Source organism: Larimichthys crocea, chromosome X, assembly GCF_000972845.2.
Source record: "Larimichthys crocea isolate SSNF chromosome X, L_crocea_2.0, whole genome shotgun sequence".
In the NCBI taxonomy this organism is placed as follows: Eukaryota; Metazoa; Chordata; class Actinopteri; family Sciaenidae; genus Larimichthys; species Larimichthys crocea.
In genome coordinates this window covers 14,901,589-14,920,843 of record NC_040020.1, presented here as the reverse complement: position 1 = coordinate 14,920,843, position 19,255 = coordinate 14,901,589, and the positions used below count along the sequence as shown (strand labels likewise).

At 39.5% G+C, this 19,255-nt stretch overlaps 1 protein-coding gene across 4 annotated transcripts in view; it reads left to right on the top strand.

Moving 5' to 3' along the window:
• slc6a9 (solute carrier family 6 member 9) overlaps nucleotides 1-19,255 on the top strand; it is a 62,593-nt gene that overhangs the window by 28,943 nt on the left and 14,395 nt on the right. For 3 of the 4 annotated variants that reach the window (XM_027283537.1, XM_027283536.1, XM_027283535.1), the window contains one exon: nucleotides 18,542-18,698. In XM_027283537.1, coding sequence (XP_027139338.1) covers nucleotides 18,542-18,698 — 157 coding nt within the window. Of the gene's footprint in view, nucleotides 1-9,409; nucleotides 9,496-18,541; nucleotides 18,699-19,255 lie in introns of those variants that run through there. The other variant, XM_027283538.1, reaches the window with a different exon arrangement.

Genomic DNA, 19,255 nt, shown 5'->3' with positions numbered 1-19,255 from the left:
TACAAACACACAAATGCACTCCATCGCTTCTGTGCCAAACTGAATTCACAGTAAGGGAGTAGATGTGACTGCCCGTCCAAAATGCTCCAACCTGCTCTAACCTGACATCAGTTCACTTTGAGATCACAAGTCGAGTTTCAAGTTCCAAGTTAATTTTTGGAACAAGAATGTTTAACTGATAATTGAACTCCCAAATAATGGGCAGTCATTAGCACCCCACCTCTTACTCCACCCAACTCCTGTGATCTCTGTCACTATCGACAAACACTTCATTTGTAAAATCTCCCAGTGTCCCGTCATAAAAGTAGTTTTCAGACAGCAAAGGATAAAGAAAACTAATTAAAAAAAACGCCCTGTTCCTTCATTTCCTCTAGCATTACATGGGTCACATCCTTCTTCTCAGCAGTAGAGTGACCTCATGGTGTTAGGACAATACTCAGGTCATGTGTGATTTAAAGGCATGCTTGACTAATAATTGGAGTAATAAGAAGTTCAGATGGATCTGGTAATTGCTAAGTGAGGCTGGTTATTAGTTTTGACATCCTTTTAGTGAAAGAAAGAAAGAATCACACCCGATAGTCTTTCCAGCAAAAGTCATTACTTTGACTTCATGTGCTGCACTGCACGTGTGTTGTAGGTTTTATTCATGGTGACCATTATGAGACCATTAGGCTGGATAGTAAATGACTTTTTTCTCATTTATGAATCTTTACTACTAGTCTGAAATCATCATACCTCGAGGCTTTAACAGTATGACCCAAATTATTGCCTTGTATATGAGTAGATTTTCTGGATTGTACTGTGCCTTGCCAAGAAGCTAATTAGTCCTGTTCTGTAGAAAAGTACAAATTATTCTGCTGTCGTGGCATTCATCCAAAGTGCTGTTGCACTCAGATACCTACATTTTCTGTTCATGTCATATAAGAATGTATGTAGACATATTTAACCCATATCTGCCCTGCAGGCTGTCACGGTTTCAGTATCAGTTTAGCAGGCTGATGGTACGTTCTCTTAAAATAACCACTGTCAGTTCAATAAACATAATAAACAACTTTTTTTTTTTTTCTGGCAGGAATATCGGAAATCTTTTCAGGAAAGTGTTATGAAACTTATTGAAATGGAATTAACTGTGAAACATCCATGGATTTCATAAATAATGTTAGAAGAGCTCCTAATATACAGTTCAGTACATCACATCTAGCGTAGGAAGCCAGCAGGGGCCCACATACACACACACACACACACACACACACACACACACACACACACACTGCCCATCTGGGGGCAGGTGTTGCAGTTTATGGAGCGGAAGTGCAAAGTAGCTGTGTTTACTTACTGCACTATGGCTTAGCAAGCAAGAGAACAGACACATGTGTAAAAGAGAGACAGAAATAGATATAGAGAGTATATGTGTGTGTTTGTGTGTGTTCGTGTATGTGTGTGGCCCTTGTCATCTCCCTGTGGTGGCTCCAACCTTCAGTCTCCCTCTGACTTCACTAAGTTAAGCTTCCGGGCTCACAGCTGCCTTACAGAGAGAGGCTCACAGTCATACAACGCACAGCGAACTGACTATATATGCACGCTTGGGTGGACAGATTGGTTGAAAGCTTGACTGATGTGTTAGAATTAATGATGGAGGTGGGTGAATAGCTGACTGAGGCGAGCTGATGAGAGGCCTGAAGGACTGTGGGGAAATGTTACTGACCTTCTGTGTGAGTAAACATAGATATGCATTGAGGTGGTGGACTGAAGGAGTTATTTTTACCCATGGATGGTGTTAGAGTCAGGGGTATAACATTTCTTATACTTAAATCTTTAAAGTACCTCAACATAGAAACACATCAGCCATCTGAATTTGAATTTAATGATGTTTGGCCATTAGTTTGAATCATTTGAACTTTGTTGCTGTGGCCGTAGTTGCCTTCTTTTTTCAAATACTGAGCCAGAAACATTTAAACAGCTGAAGTTACTTTACGATTCTGCAAAAAAGAATGATCCTTTCCCTATTAATTTTCTCGGGGCACACTGTAAACCCAGATAAGTTGATTGTACTTAAACCATTTGTGTCAAGTGATTGCCCCAAATGGTTTAACTTATTGACAGTAGTGAAAATTTATTTGTTTTAGGTATAGTCAACTTAAATGTACAATAGACAGAATTTAACATTTTTAAGTTACATACAGTTAAATGGTTTAAGTAATCACAATAGAAAAGTATAGTGGAGTCAACTTAAAAGTACAATAGTACAAGTACAACAATAAACTTAATATTATAAGTCAAATACACTTAAAATTCAAGTTTTATTAAAAATATACATATATATAATTTTAAAACATTATATTTGGAATAAGAAAACTCCAATAAAACTATTTTTTTTGTTAATGACTACACAATGCAGTACATTTTATTTATTTTATTTAGACACACAACAAAGCAACAAATATGTTTTAACAATCAGCAAGATCATTCTTCAGCTTTTAAACCTTGGGAGGTAGTTCACTTCGACCCAAATTTAGCATTACCTACTGAATGAAGGCAAATGTGTTGTTTAAGCATTTCGGATACTGCAGGTAGAGTGCGTAGGTAAAGCCAAACAAGAGGCACATTGTCTGAGGTAGGTTGGTGAGTGCTTCCATTAGAAGGCTACCCTCAGGATGATCCCCACTCTTGATGGGTTTAGTTGTGGCGATGCTGGGCTTGCTGGGCTTGCAGTGCTGGTGTCCTCATAGCAGAGGATTCTCAGAGGATGTCCACACAGTCTCCTTCATTAAGATTCTATAGTGCGAGAAACAAGACAAAAGGAGGATATTCAGGTTAACAGCAATTTGTCTACAATCAGCTGTCTGGTCTTCATAAATATTGTGGTTTTCATAATTTCAGATTTGAAATTCTTCCAAGTATGCTCTCTATGTGTTTTACTTTTGTGTGCATTACAGGACAATCAACTTTGTGATTTACTTTTCAATGAATACTCGGATGGCAGATGAGTAAAGTATTCAGTTTCAGCGCAGGGTTCAATAGGATTCACATGACAAACAGCGAAAGTCTACAGTCTGCGGTTGATCCACACTTATGGTGTGAAAGCGGGATAAATGACTATGGAGTGCTCTGAGAGACTTGAATGTACACATACATTCCTAATGCAAGCAAGGAAAGAGCTCGGTTCTTGCATAAGTCCCATGTTTTAGCCTATAATGTTTAAAAAGCATGATGGCAGGGCGGTACTTGCATTTCCAAGGCATTTTATTATGGCTTTAAACAAAAATAGTAGGGCAAATGAAGCTAATGTTAAAAGTCGGCAGTGAAATTTTTTCAAAACTACATCGAATAATTTGAATTTTACACTACTGTTGCAAAACTGTATGTAGAAAACACACAAGGAGCGAGAGCTACTCAAAAATCACAATTGTCACAATTGCAATTTAGAAATGTTCCAGCTGTTTCTAATACCTGAATAGAGAAATGTTATCCTCCTTATGGCAGGCGAATGTCCTTTAAAAGCGTCCAAACTTGCTAAAAACAGAAAAATGCAGACATGTATTGTCCAAGGAGCATGCAAAGTGCAAAGACCTTAAATTGCTCTGAGTAAATTAGAAAATGGCGCAACTTTCTCTGTAGCCGCCAATGGATAAGCACAGACTTGTCTTGAGTTTTGAGCCAATCACAACAGGGCAGCACTGTGGCCTGAACTTGATAGTTTGTTAAACGTACAAAAATGAGTACACCCAATAATATAAAAAGAATCTTTTAAAAGTGGTATTTACTCAAACTGTTTGCATAGAATGAACTTTCGGGTTAACAGTGCATGCAACAGAGTTTTTGAACTGTAATTCTATGTTTCTTACTGAAATGCACCATGGGAATTGTAGTTGACCTGTCTATTCTGTCCCAAAATTATTGATTTTCTTACCAAGCTACATAAGAAGATCAATACCACTATCATATTATGTCTGTGCAGTATAAGCCTACAGCCAGCAGAACATAAAGAACATAAAGAACATAAATAAACAGTTCAGTTCCTATGCTAAGCTAACGCAATGGCATTTATGCCATTTATGTACACAGCCTTATATCATAGGTACCTTATGTACACAGACATTTCAGTATTACATTTAGCTTATCATCTTACTGGCAAGTCAACCAAGGCTGTTTCATGTCAGTCCTAGCTTGCTCCAGCTGTCTGTTAACTTAATACTGTTGGGGTATTTGAGTTGAGAATGTGCTTCTCACCATGGGGGCGCTAAAAATGAAAGGGTCACAGACATCTGCTTGAAGCAACAAGGAATGGGGAGTCAGTCTCTGACTGGGGTCAAAGGGGTCAAACTTCGGGGTGGTTTTAGAGTGAGCATTTTGCTGGAGGTCTAATTGCAATGAAAGGCAGTGATTTAACTTTATTTATCAGAACGCGGTTTATTTTATTTTATTTTTTGTTTTTTTATGATCATTTGTTATTTATTCCTGTCTTGTTTAAACATGCACAGAAGAGGCCATACACTAGAGCAGTTAAAACAACACTGATAAAACATGTCATAGTCAGACTTGAACTCATTGACCCATTTTACAACACTGAGTAGAAGCAGCTCCCACTGCTCATTCATAGCCCAGTATCGTCATACTGATTTGCCTCAGGATGTTTTACACCTTATCAATACAAGATTCATAAAAAAATAAAAAAAACATCTTGATGTGTGACTGTCTGGAATATTGCTAAATAAAGCTGTGTCTCGTCCCTACATAACCTCTACATACATGGAAAGTTTATATATAAGTATATATGGGTAAAGACACAGTGGTTAACCCAGCTGGAGTTACCATCCTCAGGCAAAAACGCCTTATTGAAGAATTTTGGGGTCATGGGTGAACTGCCTAAAGCTCTCAGTGACACAAGGCAACCTGAAGTCTTTGGATTGGCATGGGGAGAGGCTTTTTTCCAATATGAGTTCCAGTGTGAACAGACCTGTATAGTCCTGACTTTAAAAGAAAGAAAGAAAGAAAGAAAGAAAGAAAGAAAGAAAGAAAGAAATTCATTTACAACATAAATAATCATAGTGCTGAGTTTCTTCATGTTCCTGAAACTCTTACTCATTACAAACTGGAACTAACTACCTCATTATTGTGTGTTCAGATCTGCCTTCTTCTCTGAAATGGCAGTAAGGTCATTGTCAACCAACTTACCTACATTGATATGACCTCAAGCTTTAACTGAAGGAAACTGGCCGTGTGGGTTGTTCTTGGGGTGCCCCATCTGAAATCCTTAAAAAATAAGGAAATGTACGGTAGCCGGGACCCTCCACGCTGCTGCAAATGAAACAACAACAACGACGCAAATAAAAAAAGCCACAACGGAAGTGAATTACCGGGGACTATTATTGCCGGTGCACCAGTGTTTTTTATGTGGGAGAAGAAGAAGACCAAGAGAGAGAGAAATAAGAAGAAAACTTGAAATAAGAAAAAAAACGAAGGAACAAGTAAATGACAAGGTTAGTTTTACTGTTGCTACGTGACTGTACTTAGCTTCGAGCAAGAGAAGTACAAGTACAGTCACGTAGCGACAGTAAACACTAACCTTTTCGTTACTTGTTCATTGGTTTTCTTCTTCTGTCACATAAAAAAACACGGTGCATCGGCAATAATAGTCCCCTGTAATTCACTTCGGTTGTGGCTTTTTAAAATTTTGCATCATTGTTGTTGTTTCATTTGCAGCAGCGTTTCTTTTTATTTGCAACAGTGTTTCTGTTTATTTGCAGTGTTTCTTTTATTTGTAGCTAGTCAAATAAGCGAGTCCCGGCCACCGTAGAAATGTAATAAACTTTTTGCATCTTTGTTTAAAAGTGATTTTTTTCCCTTTGCAAACAGTAAATATCCTCACTCACTGGCTGACTTATTGACCTACTCTTCATTTTTAAAATGCATGTTCTTTTGTTTGATTTGAACTATTTTCATTGTGTTTGGCCTGACTGTGTGGGAGACTGCTCCTCCAAGTCAGTCACATTCACTGACTGCCCACGTTCTAGAGATAGATGACAGATGTGTTATGGAACATATCTGCAGTCTAACTGAACCTGTTATTTGCCAGTCAGTTTTGGGATTTAGGTTTTTTCTTGGCTGAAGCTTTACTTGTCAGTGGTTAAAACATGTTTTTGTCCTGGCTTTGATCAGATTTAGAATATTGCCACCAATGAAAGAGGAGCGGCAATAAAGTTTATCTTACAAAATTTACTGACATATGTACATCTACTCATATGTGGCTTGGCTTGAAGACATGTATACACAGAAGAGATTGTGATCCGACACATAGACGAGATGTTTGACCCGTGGCAGCTTTTCTTACACTATAGACCATAATGTATAATGTACTGTATACTGTAGGCTATTCTCTGTAGGCACAACATGCTCATGTTCATAACAACATAGAGGTTACACAAGTTGCAGAATCCCTTAGTAATTGTAACATCTCAGTGTCTGCAAGTTACAAGTTTTCAAGTGATGTTGCTAAACTTAAAGGATAAGTTGCCTTGAATTAGTTTTTGCTTTTCAAACATAGCATTCGGCATTATGCACCTCAGATTAATTTAAAAAATAGAATACACTCACATCACCACATCTGTATGAGTCAATGAACATTTTTAAACACTGTTAGTGTTGAATTAAAACTCAGTGTACCATGTGTCATGTACAGAGCAAACATGACTAATGACTGTTACATTATTGTAAAACCACATTCACTTACATTGCAATGGTGCAACTTTTTCAGAAATGGGAAAGTGAAAGTAAAACTATGAAATGAGGGGTCATGGGTGAACTGCTCAAACCTGTCAGTGACAGAGGGCAACCTAAAGTCTTTGGATTGCCATGGCAAGAGGATATTTTCTGTTATGATTTTCAGTGTGAACAAAACTGTATAGTCCAAAGAAAGAAAGAAAGAAAGAAAGATCTGCGACTCCTTTTTACAAATTTTTCAAAAAGGTTAAGTCTGGGGCAACTGGACTTGTTTGTAGATCTGTAAAGACATTTCGCCTGTCATCCAAGAAGCTTCTTCAGTTCTGACTGACTGATGGGGAGTCTGAGTATTTATCCTAGGCAGGATCGTAGATCAGCCCACTAAGATCACAGACCTACAAACAAGTTCAACCTTCACAGACTTCCTTAATACAAACTACAAACATTTACAGTGCAATTGTGAAACCTTTTCAAAGAAGGGTCCAAGAAATTGTGAAATGAGGTGAGGAGGAAGGCTGATGAGGTGTATTCATCAGCTTTGTCATGGATTTGTACAAAGGGAAAAACAGGCGAGAAAAGAGCTGATGATGAGGCTCGTAGAGGCAGCATGCTCACCATGTTAGCAGGAAAAAAAATGAGGGGGTGTTGGGTGGGTGATAATACTTGTCGAGGCTGTGTGTGTGTGTGTGTGTGTGTGTGTGTGTGTGTGTGTGTTCACACTCTTGTTGAAGCAGCACACTTGCAGTATGAGGATTGAGGGCAACTCCACAGATGATGCTTGTTAATGCTGCCTCCAGTGAAAAGGACTACAACAATGAGGAAAAACAAGAGCGATGAAGAAAGATGCACGCTGGAGTCTAACTGTGTGTTTTTATTTGGAAAGAGAAAGAAAAGAATAGTAAAGGTCATCCATCCCAGCAGCAGTCACAACATATAAAGTGTAAATAAATTGGCCAAAATAAAGTGACCACTGGTAAAAAATTGTTTGATTCATCATTTCATAATAACTCCTGCTGGTCCAAGAGAGAACAATGTTCTCACAACAAAATTCAAAAACCAGCAAGACTGAAACTAATAATTATTTCTTGATTTTCTCGACCACTCCTGGACATGATGTGTACCATACCAGATATGCGCATATACTTTGGTTTTAGCCTTTGTATTATCTTTAAGATCCCTTCAATGTGCGACGTATTTTTATTGAAATCATCCATTTCAATAAAAATTTCCAGAGCACTTCATAAATATCCTCTTTGTCATCTTCAAACATCCACATCTCACTGAATGCCAATGGCTTTTGTTGCCCTTTACAAGAGGGGAGGGAGCAAAATATATGATATGATACTACATCAAAATACAGATCATGAATTCCTAAATTTGGTCAATGTCTTCAAATATATTAGATTTATTGTCACATACTATATGTCATGGAAATGCAGAAAATCCTCACAGTTTAGCTGGACCTAGAAAATCTGCCATTTTTGCTTGATGAATGACTTAAACAGTCAATTGATAATCAAAGTAGTCACTGGCTGCCAAACTCTTCAGCTCTACTATCATCAAAACAAGCCATAAAACTATTATTAATATCTACAGCTGACATCGTGAAAATATGGCAGCTTGAAACCCAGTATTCACAAACCATTTGCTCACTGTGCTGGCCTTATTGGATGCCAGTGCTATGTGTGTGCTCTTGCGCATGCTGAAAAATGTGTGTGTGTGTGTGGGATGATGTGTGTTGGTGAGAGGGATGCAGGTGAACAGCTTGCGATGGCCAAAAGTTCCGCAGGCCAGCCTCGCGCATCACTTGACAGCTATACCCGATGAAGTCCTACGCACAAATGAACTTGTTAAGCAAATGAGTGAACAAGCGTGGGAGGGTGGGGGGCGTGGGGGTTGGTGCACGCGGCTGCAGCCACTCCAGCTAGACCTGCCTGCCTGTATACATCAACTTTCACTTCCCATCATCCCTCTGCCTCTAACTCTTTTTTCCACTTTCTGTCACTGTGTCTCTCTCTCAGTACCCGTCTCTGTTTCAGTCTGTCCCTTCCCATCTTACTCATTCTCTCACACTTGTGTAATCCCATTGTTTTATTAGTGGACAGTCTATTTCTGAATCGGATTGGGAGATTATCGTCACGATTCGTTGACAGGGTGCTGTCATCCCACGCTCACAGACAAAGGACATTAAGAAAAGCCTGTCAAAACAGGTCGATCCTCTATGAAAATTTTAAGTGATTACCAAAAGTATAATTACAGATTCATGCTATTTTCATGGATCTTGCATGTAGCTGACATACACGGCAGGCAGGACTGATAATCCAGCAACAATTGTTGTATTGGTGATTATCTTTCCCAAAATAAAACTCTCAAACTGTAGCACCTGTATGCGAATTGTGCACATGCATAAGTAGGATAATCTATCATACATAAACATGTCCACACATGTAGAAGCTCACTCTTCTTTGTCAGTGCGTTGAAGTCTCAATCTGTTTCTGACATCAAATGTCCACCTCCTCCCCTTTGCCCTAACCACACCCAGGGATGACCCTTCTTGGCTCCTCCTTTCTGTCTTACAAAGCCATCCACACAACTAGCCCACCAACCCCCCTCCCTCCCCGGGGGGGCAGGCATTTGTGGATTCTGGTCTGGTAAGTTTTGTGCTATAAGTATCACAGAGATAGAGAAGTTGGTCATTCATCAGGCTGTTGGGACTGTTTGAGGTGCTGATGCTGCTCTTGCATCAACCTACTCACCATGGAAAATTATGGCCAGGTAAGGAGCTGGATGACACGGTTGAGGTTTTTACAGGTGGAGGTAGTCTGGTGATTGCAGTACCTAATGATCTGTACACACCAGTTGTTTAATGTAAACTTGGACCTGGTAGCTAGCAAAAAAGGCAGACAGAGACTTCAGACATTTTGACTGACTAAATTGTATTTTGCAATTTGATGACTGACTATGATTACACAGTATATTTTGCTTTGATCAACTTGAAATGTTAGCAGTTGAGTGATTTGTGGTCAGACTTTTACCTCCCTAAAACCAGTTGTGTGGAAATGTTGCTGAATGGAGAGAAATTAAATTGAATCTCAGCCATGCAGCTAAATGAGAGAGTTTTGGTGGCTATTTGCATATTTGGATAAAACTACCATGTAAGAGAATTGGCCAACATGATAATGAGTCACAAAAAAGGTCACATGCAAAGTTTCTGTGGACTGTGTATGAAACGTTTTGAGGCATCTCCGGAACAGTGTTTGAGTAACTAAGTCTTACTGTGTCATCAGTGTAGTTTTTGGGATGCATCTGTTGGTAGAAATGTCCACTTGTAATCACAAAGAAGGCATTTTAATGGTGCACAGGGCCTCAGAGGGTTGAGTTAGCTATTTGGCACTTTGCCTTCGATACAAACATTGTCCCAGATGTGGGGAACAAGGTGAACGGTTCAGTATGACTTTTTGAATGAAGTGCCATCAGGATACTTTCAACAGCAAAGGTTTTTATACCTGTTCAGAATGACCACGCTTAAAGGTAGGGTGAAAAGCTTGATGTCAAGAACAACATGAAAATGAGTGACACTAATAATGATAATGAGACACCTTAGGACAGTCAAATTCGTGATCTTGCACTTGGTGGCATACACGAAACATGATGTATTTCAAGGTGAAATACTGCAGATATTTTTCCTTAGGCACTCCTGGCCAGTCACTACTTGAAGTGTGAATACTTTTGAATTTCGAGAATCCAACAAGCTCTTTGTTTGAACCATTATGGTATTCAATTCTGCTTGAGAGAATTGTCCTACTACTTATTTACTTGGGGACCCTTCAGTTTAACCATGGGTGCATATATCATCCGTGGACCATACTAGAGTGTCTGTTTCAAGAACTTATGACTTTGTGCAGTGTAAACAGAAATGTAGAACTTATTCGATACCACATAAATGTGGGTAATTGCAGACAAGCTTTGTTAACTTAGCTCAAAACATTCTACCATTGTTGATTTTTCTTCTGAGTCTGCTGCTGACCTTAATTTACATCCTTATATACTGCTCTCTCTTGCTTAGTTGCACCTTGCAGTTGTGTAATTTCAAAGGATGCACACAACCAACACATGGTGGTCTTTTTTGCAGACACAGGAGCCCATAGTTAAAAGCCAATATATCAACACTGGATGCATTTTAAGTGTCAAGTGTAAACTGGAGATGCCTGACATGCTGAGAGACTTTCTCAATGTATGGCGGGATGTAACCTGTAACTGACCCCTAGATTCTGGGCGGCCATCTATCCCACCCTTCATCTGACAGGGCTCGACTTTTTCCCCTCCTCCTCCTTCTCCTCCACCTCCTCTCTCCTCCTCCTGACACCCCAACCATTGGTTTCAATTAATCAGCCATGGAGGGGGATTTATTCAGCCTCTGCCCAATGGGATCCTTTGGTATGTGGCCCCAATGGTAGCAGGTTGAGAAGCCACGGTCTACACTGTCTTTAGGCCTATTACTCTCACCTCACAGCCCACTCATAAAGAAGGCTTTGAGCGGCCTGTTTTTGGGGGGATCCGGTGGGCTTTTTGTCTCATAATAGCCGAGTGGATTCAGTCACTGCAGACAGACATGTTTACTAAACTCTGCGTAGGTGGAATGAGGGAGATTACGTGTGCCACTTTGAATAACTGAGGACTGATTACTGGCTTGAAAATGACAACATGTTTTTTTCTGTCTGTCTCGCAGGAAAGATCACTTTGGACCGGGTGTTATTTAAACTAATTGGTTTATTGGACATAGCGGTCTCAGGGGTGGCTCATGTTAAAGGGTGATTTAAAGAGTTTCGCACTTTCTGATTGCATGCATTTGCATGTTTGTGATTTGAATAGAAAAGAAGATAGAGTGACATTGAACAGAAGGCATGTTGCTACATGAATCACTGTATGCCCATGCCTCGACAAGGTGCTAAATGGGCATGATTTATGTGAAGGAGACAGCTAAATAAAACATGTATGTCCAGCCCAATTTGCAGTGTTGGATAAAGCATCTTTTAAAGAGAGCTCTCGTCTCTGCAATTATGCCTTGTAGTCAATGGTTGTTCTCTAACCCTCTGCTCTGTTAAATACACATAGATCAGTCTTGAAAGGTATATAAGAAATTTCATATGAAGCTCGCACTGATGGAAAATACTAGATTTAACTCTCAGAAAGCAGCTTTTTGTTTCCCTTGGTGCACCGACTCATGCCAAATTCTGACATGTTTGAGACAGTACATCCGCCGCACACATGTTGTTTATAGTCAAGAGACTCTTGTCTCTGACTTTGTCTGATACAAGAGTACATACACACAAGTACATACATCAAATGGTGAAGTCCCCCGAGTAGATTTCTAGAGCTACATTCAGAGATTGTGAATGCAAATGAGTCCCTGACTGGTCAGCATTGTAGTGTGCATGTAGCATGATAAATAAACATCCATATTTCAGCAGAGGAACCTCATACTGTCACCGCATATCTCTCCTTCAGTCATTGCTACTGGTACATTGCTGTTCTTAAAAAGAAATCAGTGATCAATAATAACAGGTGTACAGAGTGTATTAACAAGGTCATAGACCAATATCTACTCTATAGGGATATGACTCTCTGTCCTGGGTCAACTTTTTTCATCCCTTTCTCCTTCTCAGTGTTTATCTCCTCAGTTCAACATCACAGATCAGTTCATCAAGTTTTCTTATCCATGTTCTGTCTCATGAGCACAGATCTTTAATGCCTGCTTGAAATATAATAAATGAACACCATAAGGCAGCACATTACATAACACCAGTTATTTGAGGGCACCAATGCTTTTTCACAAAATTGTACAGGTTTGTGATCTTCCTCCCACACTTTGAAATGACAAAATGATCTGCTCCTCATGTCATTGTATTTAATTTGCAATTCAAATATATATAAAACAAAAGTTTGGAGTTGTTGCTACACTCCAATGGACAGTGTCAACTGTCAGGAGACGTTGGTTTGAAAGGCTCATGCTGCTGTCTGTCAAAGTGGTCCTGTGTGTGAAATTGTATATACATCCTCCATTGGTGTGTAAGTGCAAACCCTATGTAGTTTGACTATGAAGCTGAAGTACTCTTTGGACTGTGAGAAGGAGGGGGAAGGATGAGAGGCAGCAGCGACCAGAGAAAGCACAGGAGGGGAAAAGTGCATCAGGGTTTAAATTGAATCACTTTTGCAGTGGGAGCAAAACCAATAACTTTTATTTTATTTACCTAATATTACATTTTATATTAATAATATTTCATTTTGCATTTTATTTTATATTGGCAATTTTTCAAAGTAACACGATTGACACAGACACTCGTCTCCATGAATTTATTGCTCTGGGTTTGCAAGTGTTATTTATGTACCAGGGCAACGCACATTTATCAGAGTTAGCTAATGAGCTCATTTTTATCTGTAGTCCCTGAGCAGGTAATGACAAATAACGCTCAGCTTTGATATCATATATGTATTTACACACGTGCAGAGGCTTTATGCACTGTTAACGACAATGACTTGAAGATTTTTACCTCAATCTTTTCTTGCTTTCGATGCTATGTTTCACATCTGTGCATTTCACCAGTTATGACAGGTACACCTACAGCCTGTGTTGTCAGTGAGCAGCTTAAAGGAAACTCAACAGATATTTTTGAAGGGTTATACATTCAACCTCCCTACCTACAAATGGAGCAGCATTTATCCCCCTCACATTACGCCCGCAGGCCTTTGTGACGCGTTTTTGGGTAAATCGCACTGATCCCACTTTGTGTCACAATCTGAGCCTGCAGAACACAGATCAGCACTTCTCTTTACATTCACCCTTCAGGCACTGAGTTGGCAGTCTTTTCAAGCTCACTTAAGCAGAGAGAACAGATTGAGACTTGACAGATCGTTGGTCTCAAACCTGTGAGATTATGATTACAGATTAGTGAGTCACTTGTCCACCGTACTGCTTCGTAAAAGGAAGTACTGTTTGTGCTAAATATATAGTAGCAGCAGGCACAGATTATGAGGCTCATGCTAATCAGAAGTCAAATTTGAACGAAGACAATATTTCAGTATGAGAAAAATGTGTGTTCAGATAAACACAGCCCCACCTGTCATCATCTTTTTGGGGTATTTGGTAAAGGAAGGAGAAGGAATGTCATCTAGTTACAGATTCGTCATCATTTCTTAGCATTCAAATAGAAAATGTTGAGTGATGCAACCTAACAAACTATCTATTTGAATACCAGTGTTCCCAGTAAATGTCGTTATTTACGATTGAATGCCGGCACCACATCGGTATTCTGTACCCAACCAACTTGGGTCGGCCCACTTTAGCTGTGCCGAACACTGTTACAAAATGTTTCCACTAAAGGCTCACAACAGGACATCACTGCTCTGCTGTCCACCATGGCCAACATGTAACATCTCCTCCCTTTAGTTTAAAGTTTAAAAGTTCTTCTGTGTTCGGCTCTCTGTTGTTTTGTAGCTTAGTTTCACTAGTTTTGTTATGAATAATACTAAATGAACCTAAAAGATGTCCTCTGGTAAACTGGTGGGATGCTTTTGTCTTGAATAAGTTGCACGTGTCGAGCTCTTATACACATGAGCTGCTGATCCTTTAATGTCAGATATTTGGACAGGTATTTAGATCTTTGGAGGTATCTGCATGATCAGTGGGTCAAAAAAAGAAAGACCGCAGGGGACAGTTTCTGGATAATCAGACCAAATTGTTGTTTGGTTCCAGTTGTTCTGACTTTGTTTTCATCTTAGTTGTTATTGCTTTGGTTGGGAGGTTATGCATTATTCACATTGACAAGGATTACTAAATCACTCATAAATATGTCACTCAAGTCAACATGTCCTCCTTCAAAGTAACAGGCAGCTTCTTCTGTTCATTCTCTTAAGCTGCAACAGCAAAGTCAGCACTGTGACTCGAAAGAGACCTTGGAAAGAGAGCAAAGTGGCAAACTAAATAGAAGGAGAGATGGGGGGTCGAGGCATGTGTGGTCTTATATAAAGCCCAGATGGTCGCAGAGAAGCACGTGGCAGAGAAATGGATGGATGGAGGGATATGAAGAGAGGAGTGTCTGTCTGTCTGACTGTCTGTTTGACCTGAGGGCTCCTGGGAGCCAACACCACAGGCTACAACACCTGGGCGGAGAGAGGCAGACATCGGGGTCAGTCAAGAGAGAGAGGGATGTCATGAAAAACACGTTCTCAAGTTCAGCTTTTGCCCAGAAGGTTCAGCCGATATGTGATTAAGACCTAACGCCAAACTCTTTGATACACATTTAAAGTAATCAATCTCTTTCTACATGTTATTTTCTGTTTATGATTACGCTCTACCTGGTCATCTTCTACCTGTGCTATCACCTGTAGGATCAACACTAAAACACAGCAAAACCCTTTCAGGTTACAAGAGATGAGCTGTTTTCTGGTGCTGCTGCAGGTGGAGCAATAGTTACAAATGCACAGCTTTAGTTGTTAGGGTGGATTTTTAGATGAAATATCCAGCATGTTTCTGTTAAAAGGTAGGTGGTGTATTGGGCATATTTCACAGTGAAAAATAGGGATGCACCGACCCAGTGTCTTCACTCCTGATACAATACTGAATATTATTACCTGATAATACTGAACTGAGTAGTAAGTGCCAACCCAGTGCCAGCACATAAGTGATCATAAATAAGACAGAAAATGGCCATTTATGACTGCAACTAACAATTACATTCATTATCAATTCATCTGACAACATCTTCTCACTTATTAATCACTATTAAACAAACAAAAACCAACATATTTCCACATTTGAAAAGTTGAAATTAGGAAATGTTTGAAATCAATTTAATGTTCAGACTAAAATGTGTGTCAACCACGAACCACAGAACTTTTGTTGCATCTCTCTGCACTGTCTGTACTAAAGGCTTTAAATGTCCCCAAAAATATCAAAAGGCATTGTATTAAACTGATCTATCGTTTTAGATTTGCCAATTAAGTTTCTTCCAATTAACAAATTGATTAATTGACAAAGTTGTGTAGCTCTAATGAATGTCTTATCTGATCAGAGAACATAAAACTCTGTGATAATAATTTCATCTCAAGTTGGAATTGTTTCAGTGTGAGAGATGGTTGAACACATGACATTTCATGGCCTTAATGATACATATTCATGAATGTATAGACCAACTTATCAGAACTAATCTTCAAGTTTCACTTTAATGCCAGTGACAGCAGCAAAGATCAACTCTGTGCAGCTGTGCCAGCAGAATCTGTAATAATAATTTCTTCTGATTAATTATGATGCTGAGTCAATTTGAATTGTTAAATATATCAACTGAATTATGTACACTGTAACAATACAGTTACATCTTTAAATTGTAGAAAAAGATCCTCCGCCCATGTCCTCTCCTTGCCACTGAATATTAACATATATAGTAGACACAGGGTGTACACCAACAACTCATGCTCATTGCTATTCCCAGTGTTTTCTCACCTCTCTCTGTCCGGTTGTAGACCTCGGCTAGACTGTCAACCTGTGTGTGCGTGTGTGCGTGCGTTTGTGTGTGTGTATCTTCTAAAGGCCCACACCTGGTCGCTGATAGGGAAGTCAGATGTACAAGATGTACAGCCGGGTGCAACAAGAACACACACAGCTGCACGCAGTCTTTTTTCTCTGACATTGGTTTTCCTTCCAAAGTCAACTCCAGACGTAGACATCGTAATGTGCAACCCGTCGGGATTGCAGGCTCACTGCTGTGACTGTGGCTTCACTCTGAGCATCTTCTCACCAACAACACATGTGTTTGCTGATCTTCCTGTCTGTCCTGCCTGCAGCCTCCACTCCCGCACAAAGAAAGGTCAAGGATGCTGGAGAAAAACGCTCTTTGTTTTGCCTCTCCGGACATGCAAGCACAGCCAGACTCAAAGACAAACTACGGAGCTTTGGGGAAAATATGGCAGCTGTTTGTTTTATGTAGTTGTTGCTGTTTTGCTGTCCGATATTTTCTCTCTCGCTCATTAGTCACGCTTGGCTCTGCCTCAAAGTTGAACTGTTGCACCGTGGGGGGAAAATGTGGAGGTTGTTTTTAGTTGTTGTGGTTGACTTTTTTTTTTTTTTCTGCCGATGAAGAAGATTATTCTGTGTCAGAAGCAGTGCGTTCATCTGGGAGATGTTGTGTGTGTATGTGTGTGTGTTTGTGTCTGAGCAACCCAGGACTCATAGAATTAGAACAAAATATAAATGGCACTTACAAAGCTCTTATATAAACTCTACTGCAAAAGCTTGTTCACAAATAACCCTGTTAACCACATTATGGGCAGTTGAACTGTAATACATGATACGTAATTTCATAATTTGAAAAAAATATAAAAGATTTACAGAAGAAGAAGAATTCATGTTTTCCAGTTGAAAGCCTTTTTATATTAATTAAAAATGTGAGGCTGTTCATTCATTGAGCCTCTGAAAATCAGCCTCTGCTATACACAGATAACATAGGCATCATGAAAGAATGAATGAGTTTTTATTAGTGTGCTGTGCATTCGGTGCCATACGTTCATATATACCAGAGTGCTGCGTCTACATTTTCAAACATAAAACAAGTCCAAAAATAGAAAAGTACTTTCACAATCAGATATCATGACCTTCAGCTTGAATTCATAAATCACTGACAACATTTATCACATCATGAATAATAGTAAATGGTTGTCAAGTAGTCTCTTTTGTTTTATTTTCCAGGCTTTTAAGGCAAAGTTAGTGAACTTGAACAGCCATTCAAATCTTCAATCATAATATCCTCATCATATTTCAAGGTTTAGTCGAACCATTTCATGAAAACAAACTGTTGGATCATCAAATTGATCGCAAACATTTTTCCATCTTCCTACCTCAGTGGGTTGAGGTAAACTTTAAACACAACTTACTTTTATCAGAGCTAACATTATAACACAAATCATTCCTGTAGTTATGTAGCATAACCACCTCCTCAAAAACTGAGTAAAGCTCATTTGCCCATGGAGAACTGTGTGATTTAAATATCTTCCTCCGTCATCTTAATTAGATGGTGCCACAGCTGGATAATTGCACATTTGAGTTGTACTGACCCTGGTACCACCTGTGTAAAATAACCAAGATCATTACGTGATTTCAGTTTGTTAATGGTTGATCTGAGAGCAGCAAGACATGGTCATGGATCTTTACTGTTCTCTACAAGAGTGAACAAATGATCCAAACGAGCAGTATTTATTTTTCTGCAAGAGCGAGAGTGTCTTCATGAGCGCCCACAAAAACACAGACAGACACAGCTGAGGTTACGGAGGAGGTCAGGAGCGAGGGACCATCTGATGCCAGCAGATGGAGTGATGGAGGGAGGGAGGAGAGGAGAAGCTTGAAATCAGGAGACCAAATGCTTATCGGCTGTTCTTCAGGCGCTGATTTCACTTCACATCCTGTCTGCTCCAGTGCGCCCACCTTATGCTAGACTTAAGGATAGAGGAGATAGTATTTTATAGCAAATATTCAATACATGTGAGTGTGAGCGTGGTTCATGAATAATTCACCTCCACGTGCACCTCAGAGATGTGTATTATTTACCATCTTTACGCGATACTGATGAAAACGAAACTTTAAATACACCTTACAACACCAGAATCTGATTTTTGCGGAATAGGTGAAAAAAGGCTCTCTGTATGTAAAATCTGTGTATCTTAATGAGTTTGGTGCTCTGGTTGTACCTGCTGTTGCAGCACTATCTCACAAACACACTTGCCTTCCTGTCACCTGAAGTCACCTCCATGTCTCTCCCTGTCTTTGTTGTAGAACGGAGCAGTTCCAGGCGAGCCAGTGAAGAAAGATGAAAACTCACGGAGAGGGAACTGGGGCAACCAGATTGAGTTTGTCCTCACCAGCGTGGGATATGCTGTGGGCCTGGGCAATGTCTGGAGGTTTCCTTACCTCTGCTACAGAAATGGAGGAGGTATGCATGAGTCAAACTCATTTTGATTGATCTATTTGTTGACCTTGCTATTGCTTTAGGGTTGCAAAATTCTAGGAATTTTCAAAGTTGAAAACTTTCCATGAGAATTAACTGGAATTTATGAGAATAAACCGTGAATAAACCGGAAATTTAGAAAATTGAATGTTGGCACTTAACAGGCAGCTGATATATATAGTTTAGCAGGGTAAAATAAACTTTAGCATAACCTTGACTAAAACAACCAGATTTCATGCAAGTACACCTGAATATCTATGTTATTCCTTGATCACTTACTGCAGGGCTATTGAGGCCACGCCATTCCTCCATCACATGCACAGATGATTTCTAGAATAGATGGGGTAAATACATTCCACGTATGGTATTAATGTTTAACTTACAAACAGCACATGCAAATCTATTCACACAGTAGATAGCTAGCTGATAAGATAGATGCTAAAAAGGCTAAAGTTAGCATCCTTTCATTGACCATTTATGAGGCTATCTTATCATAATGCTAGCTTACCCCCCAATTACTAAATTACCCCTAATTTCCAGTT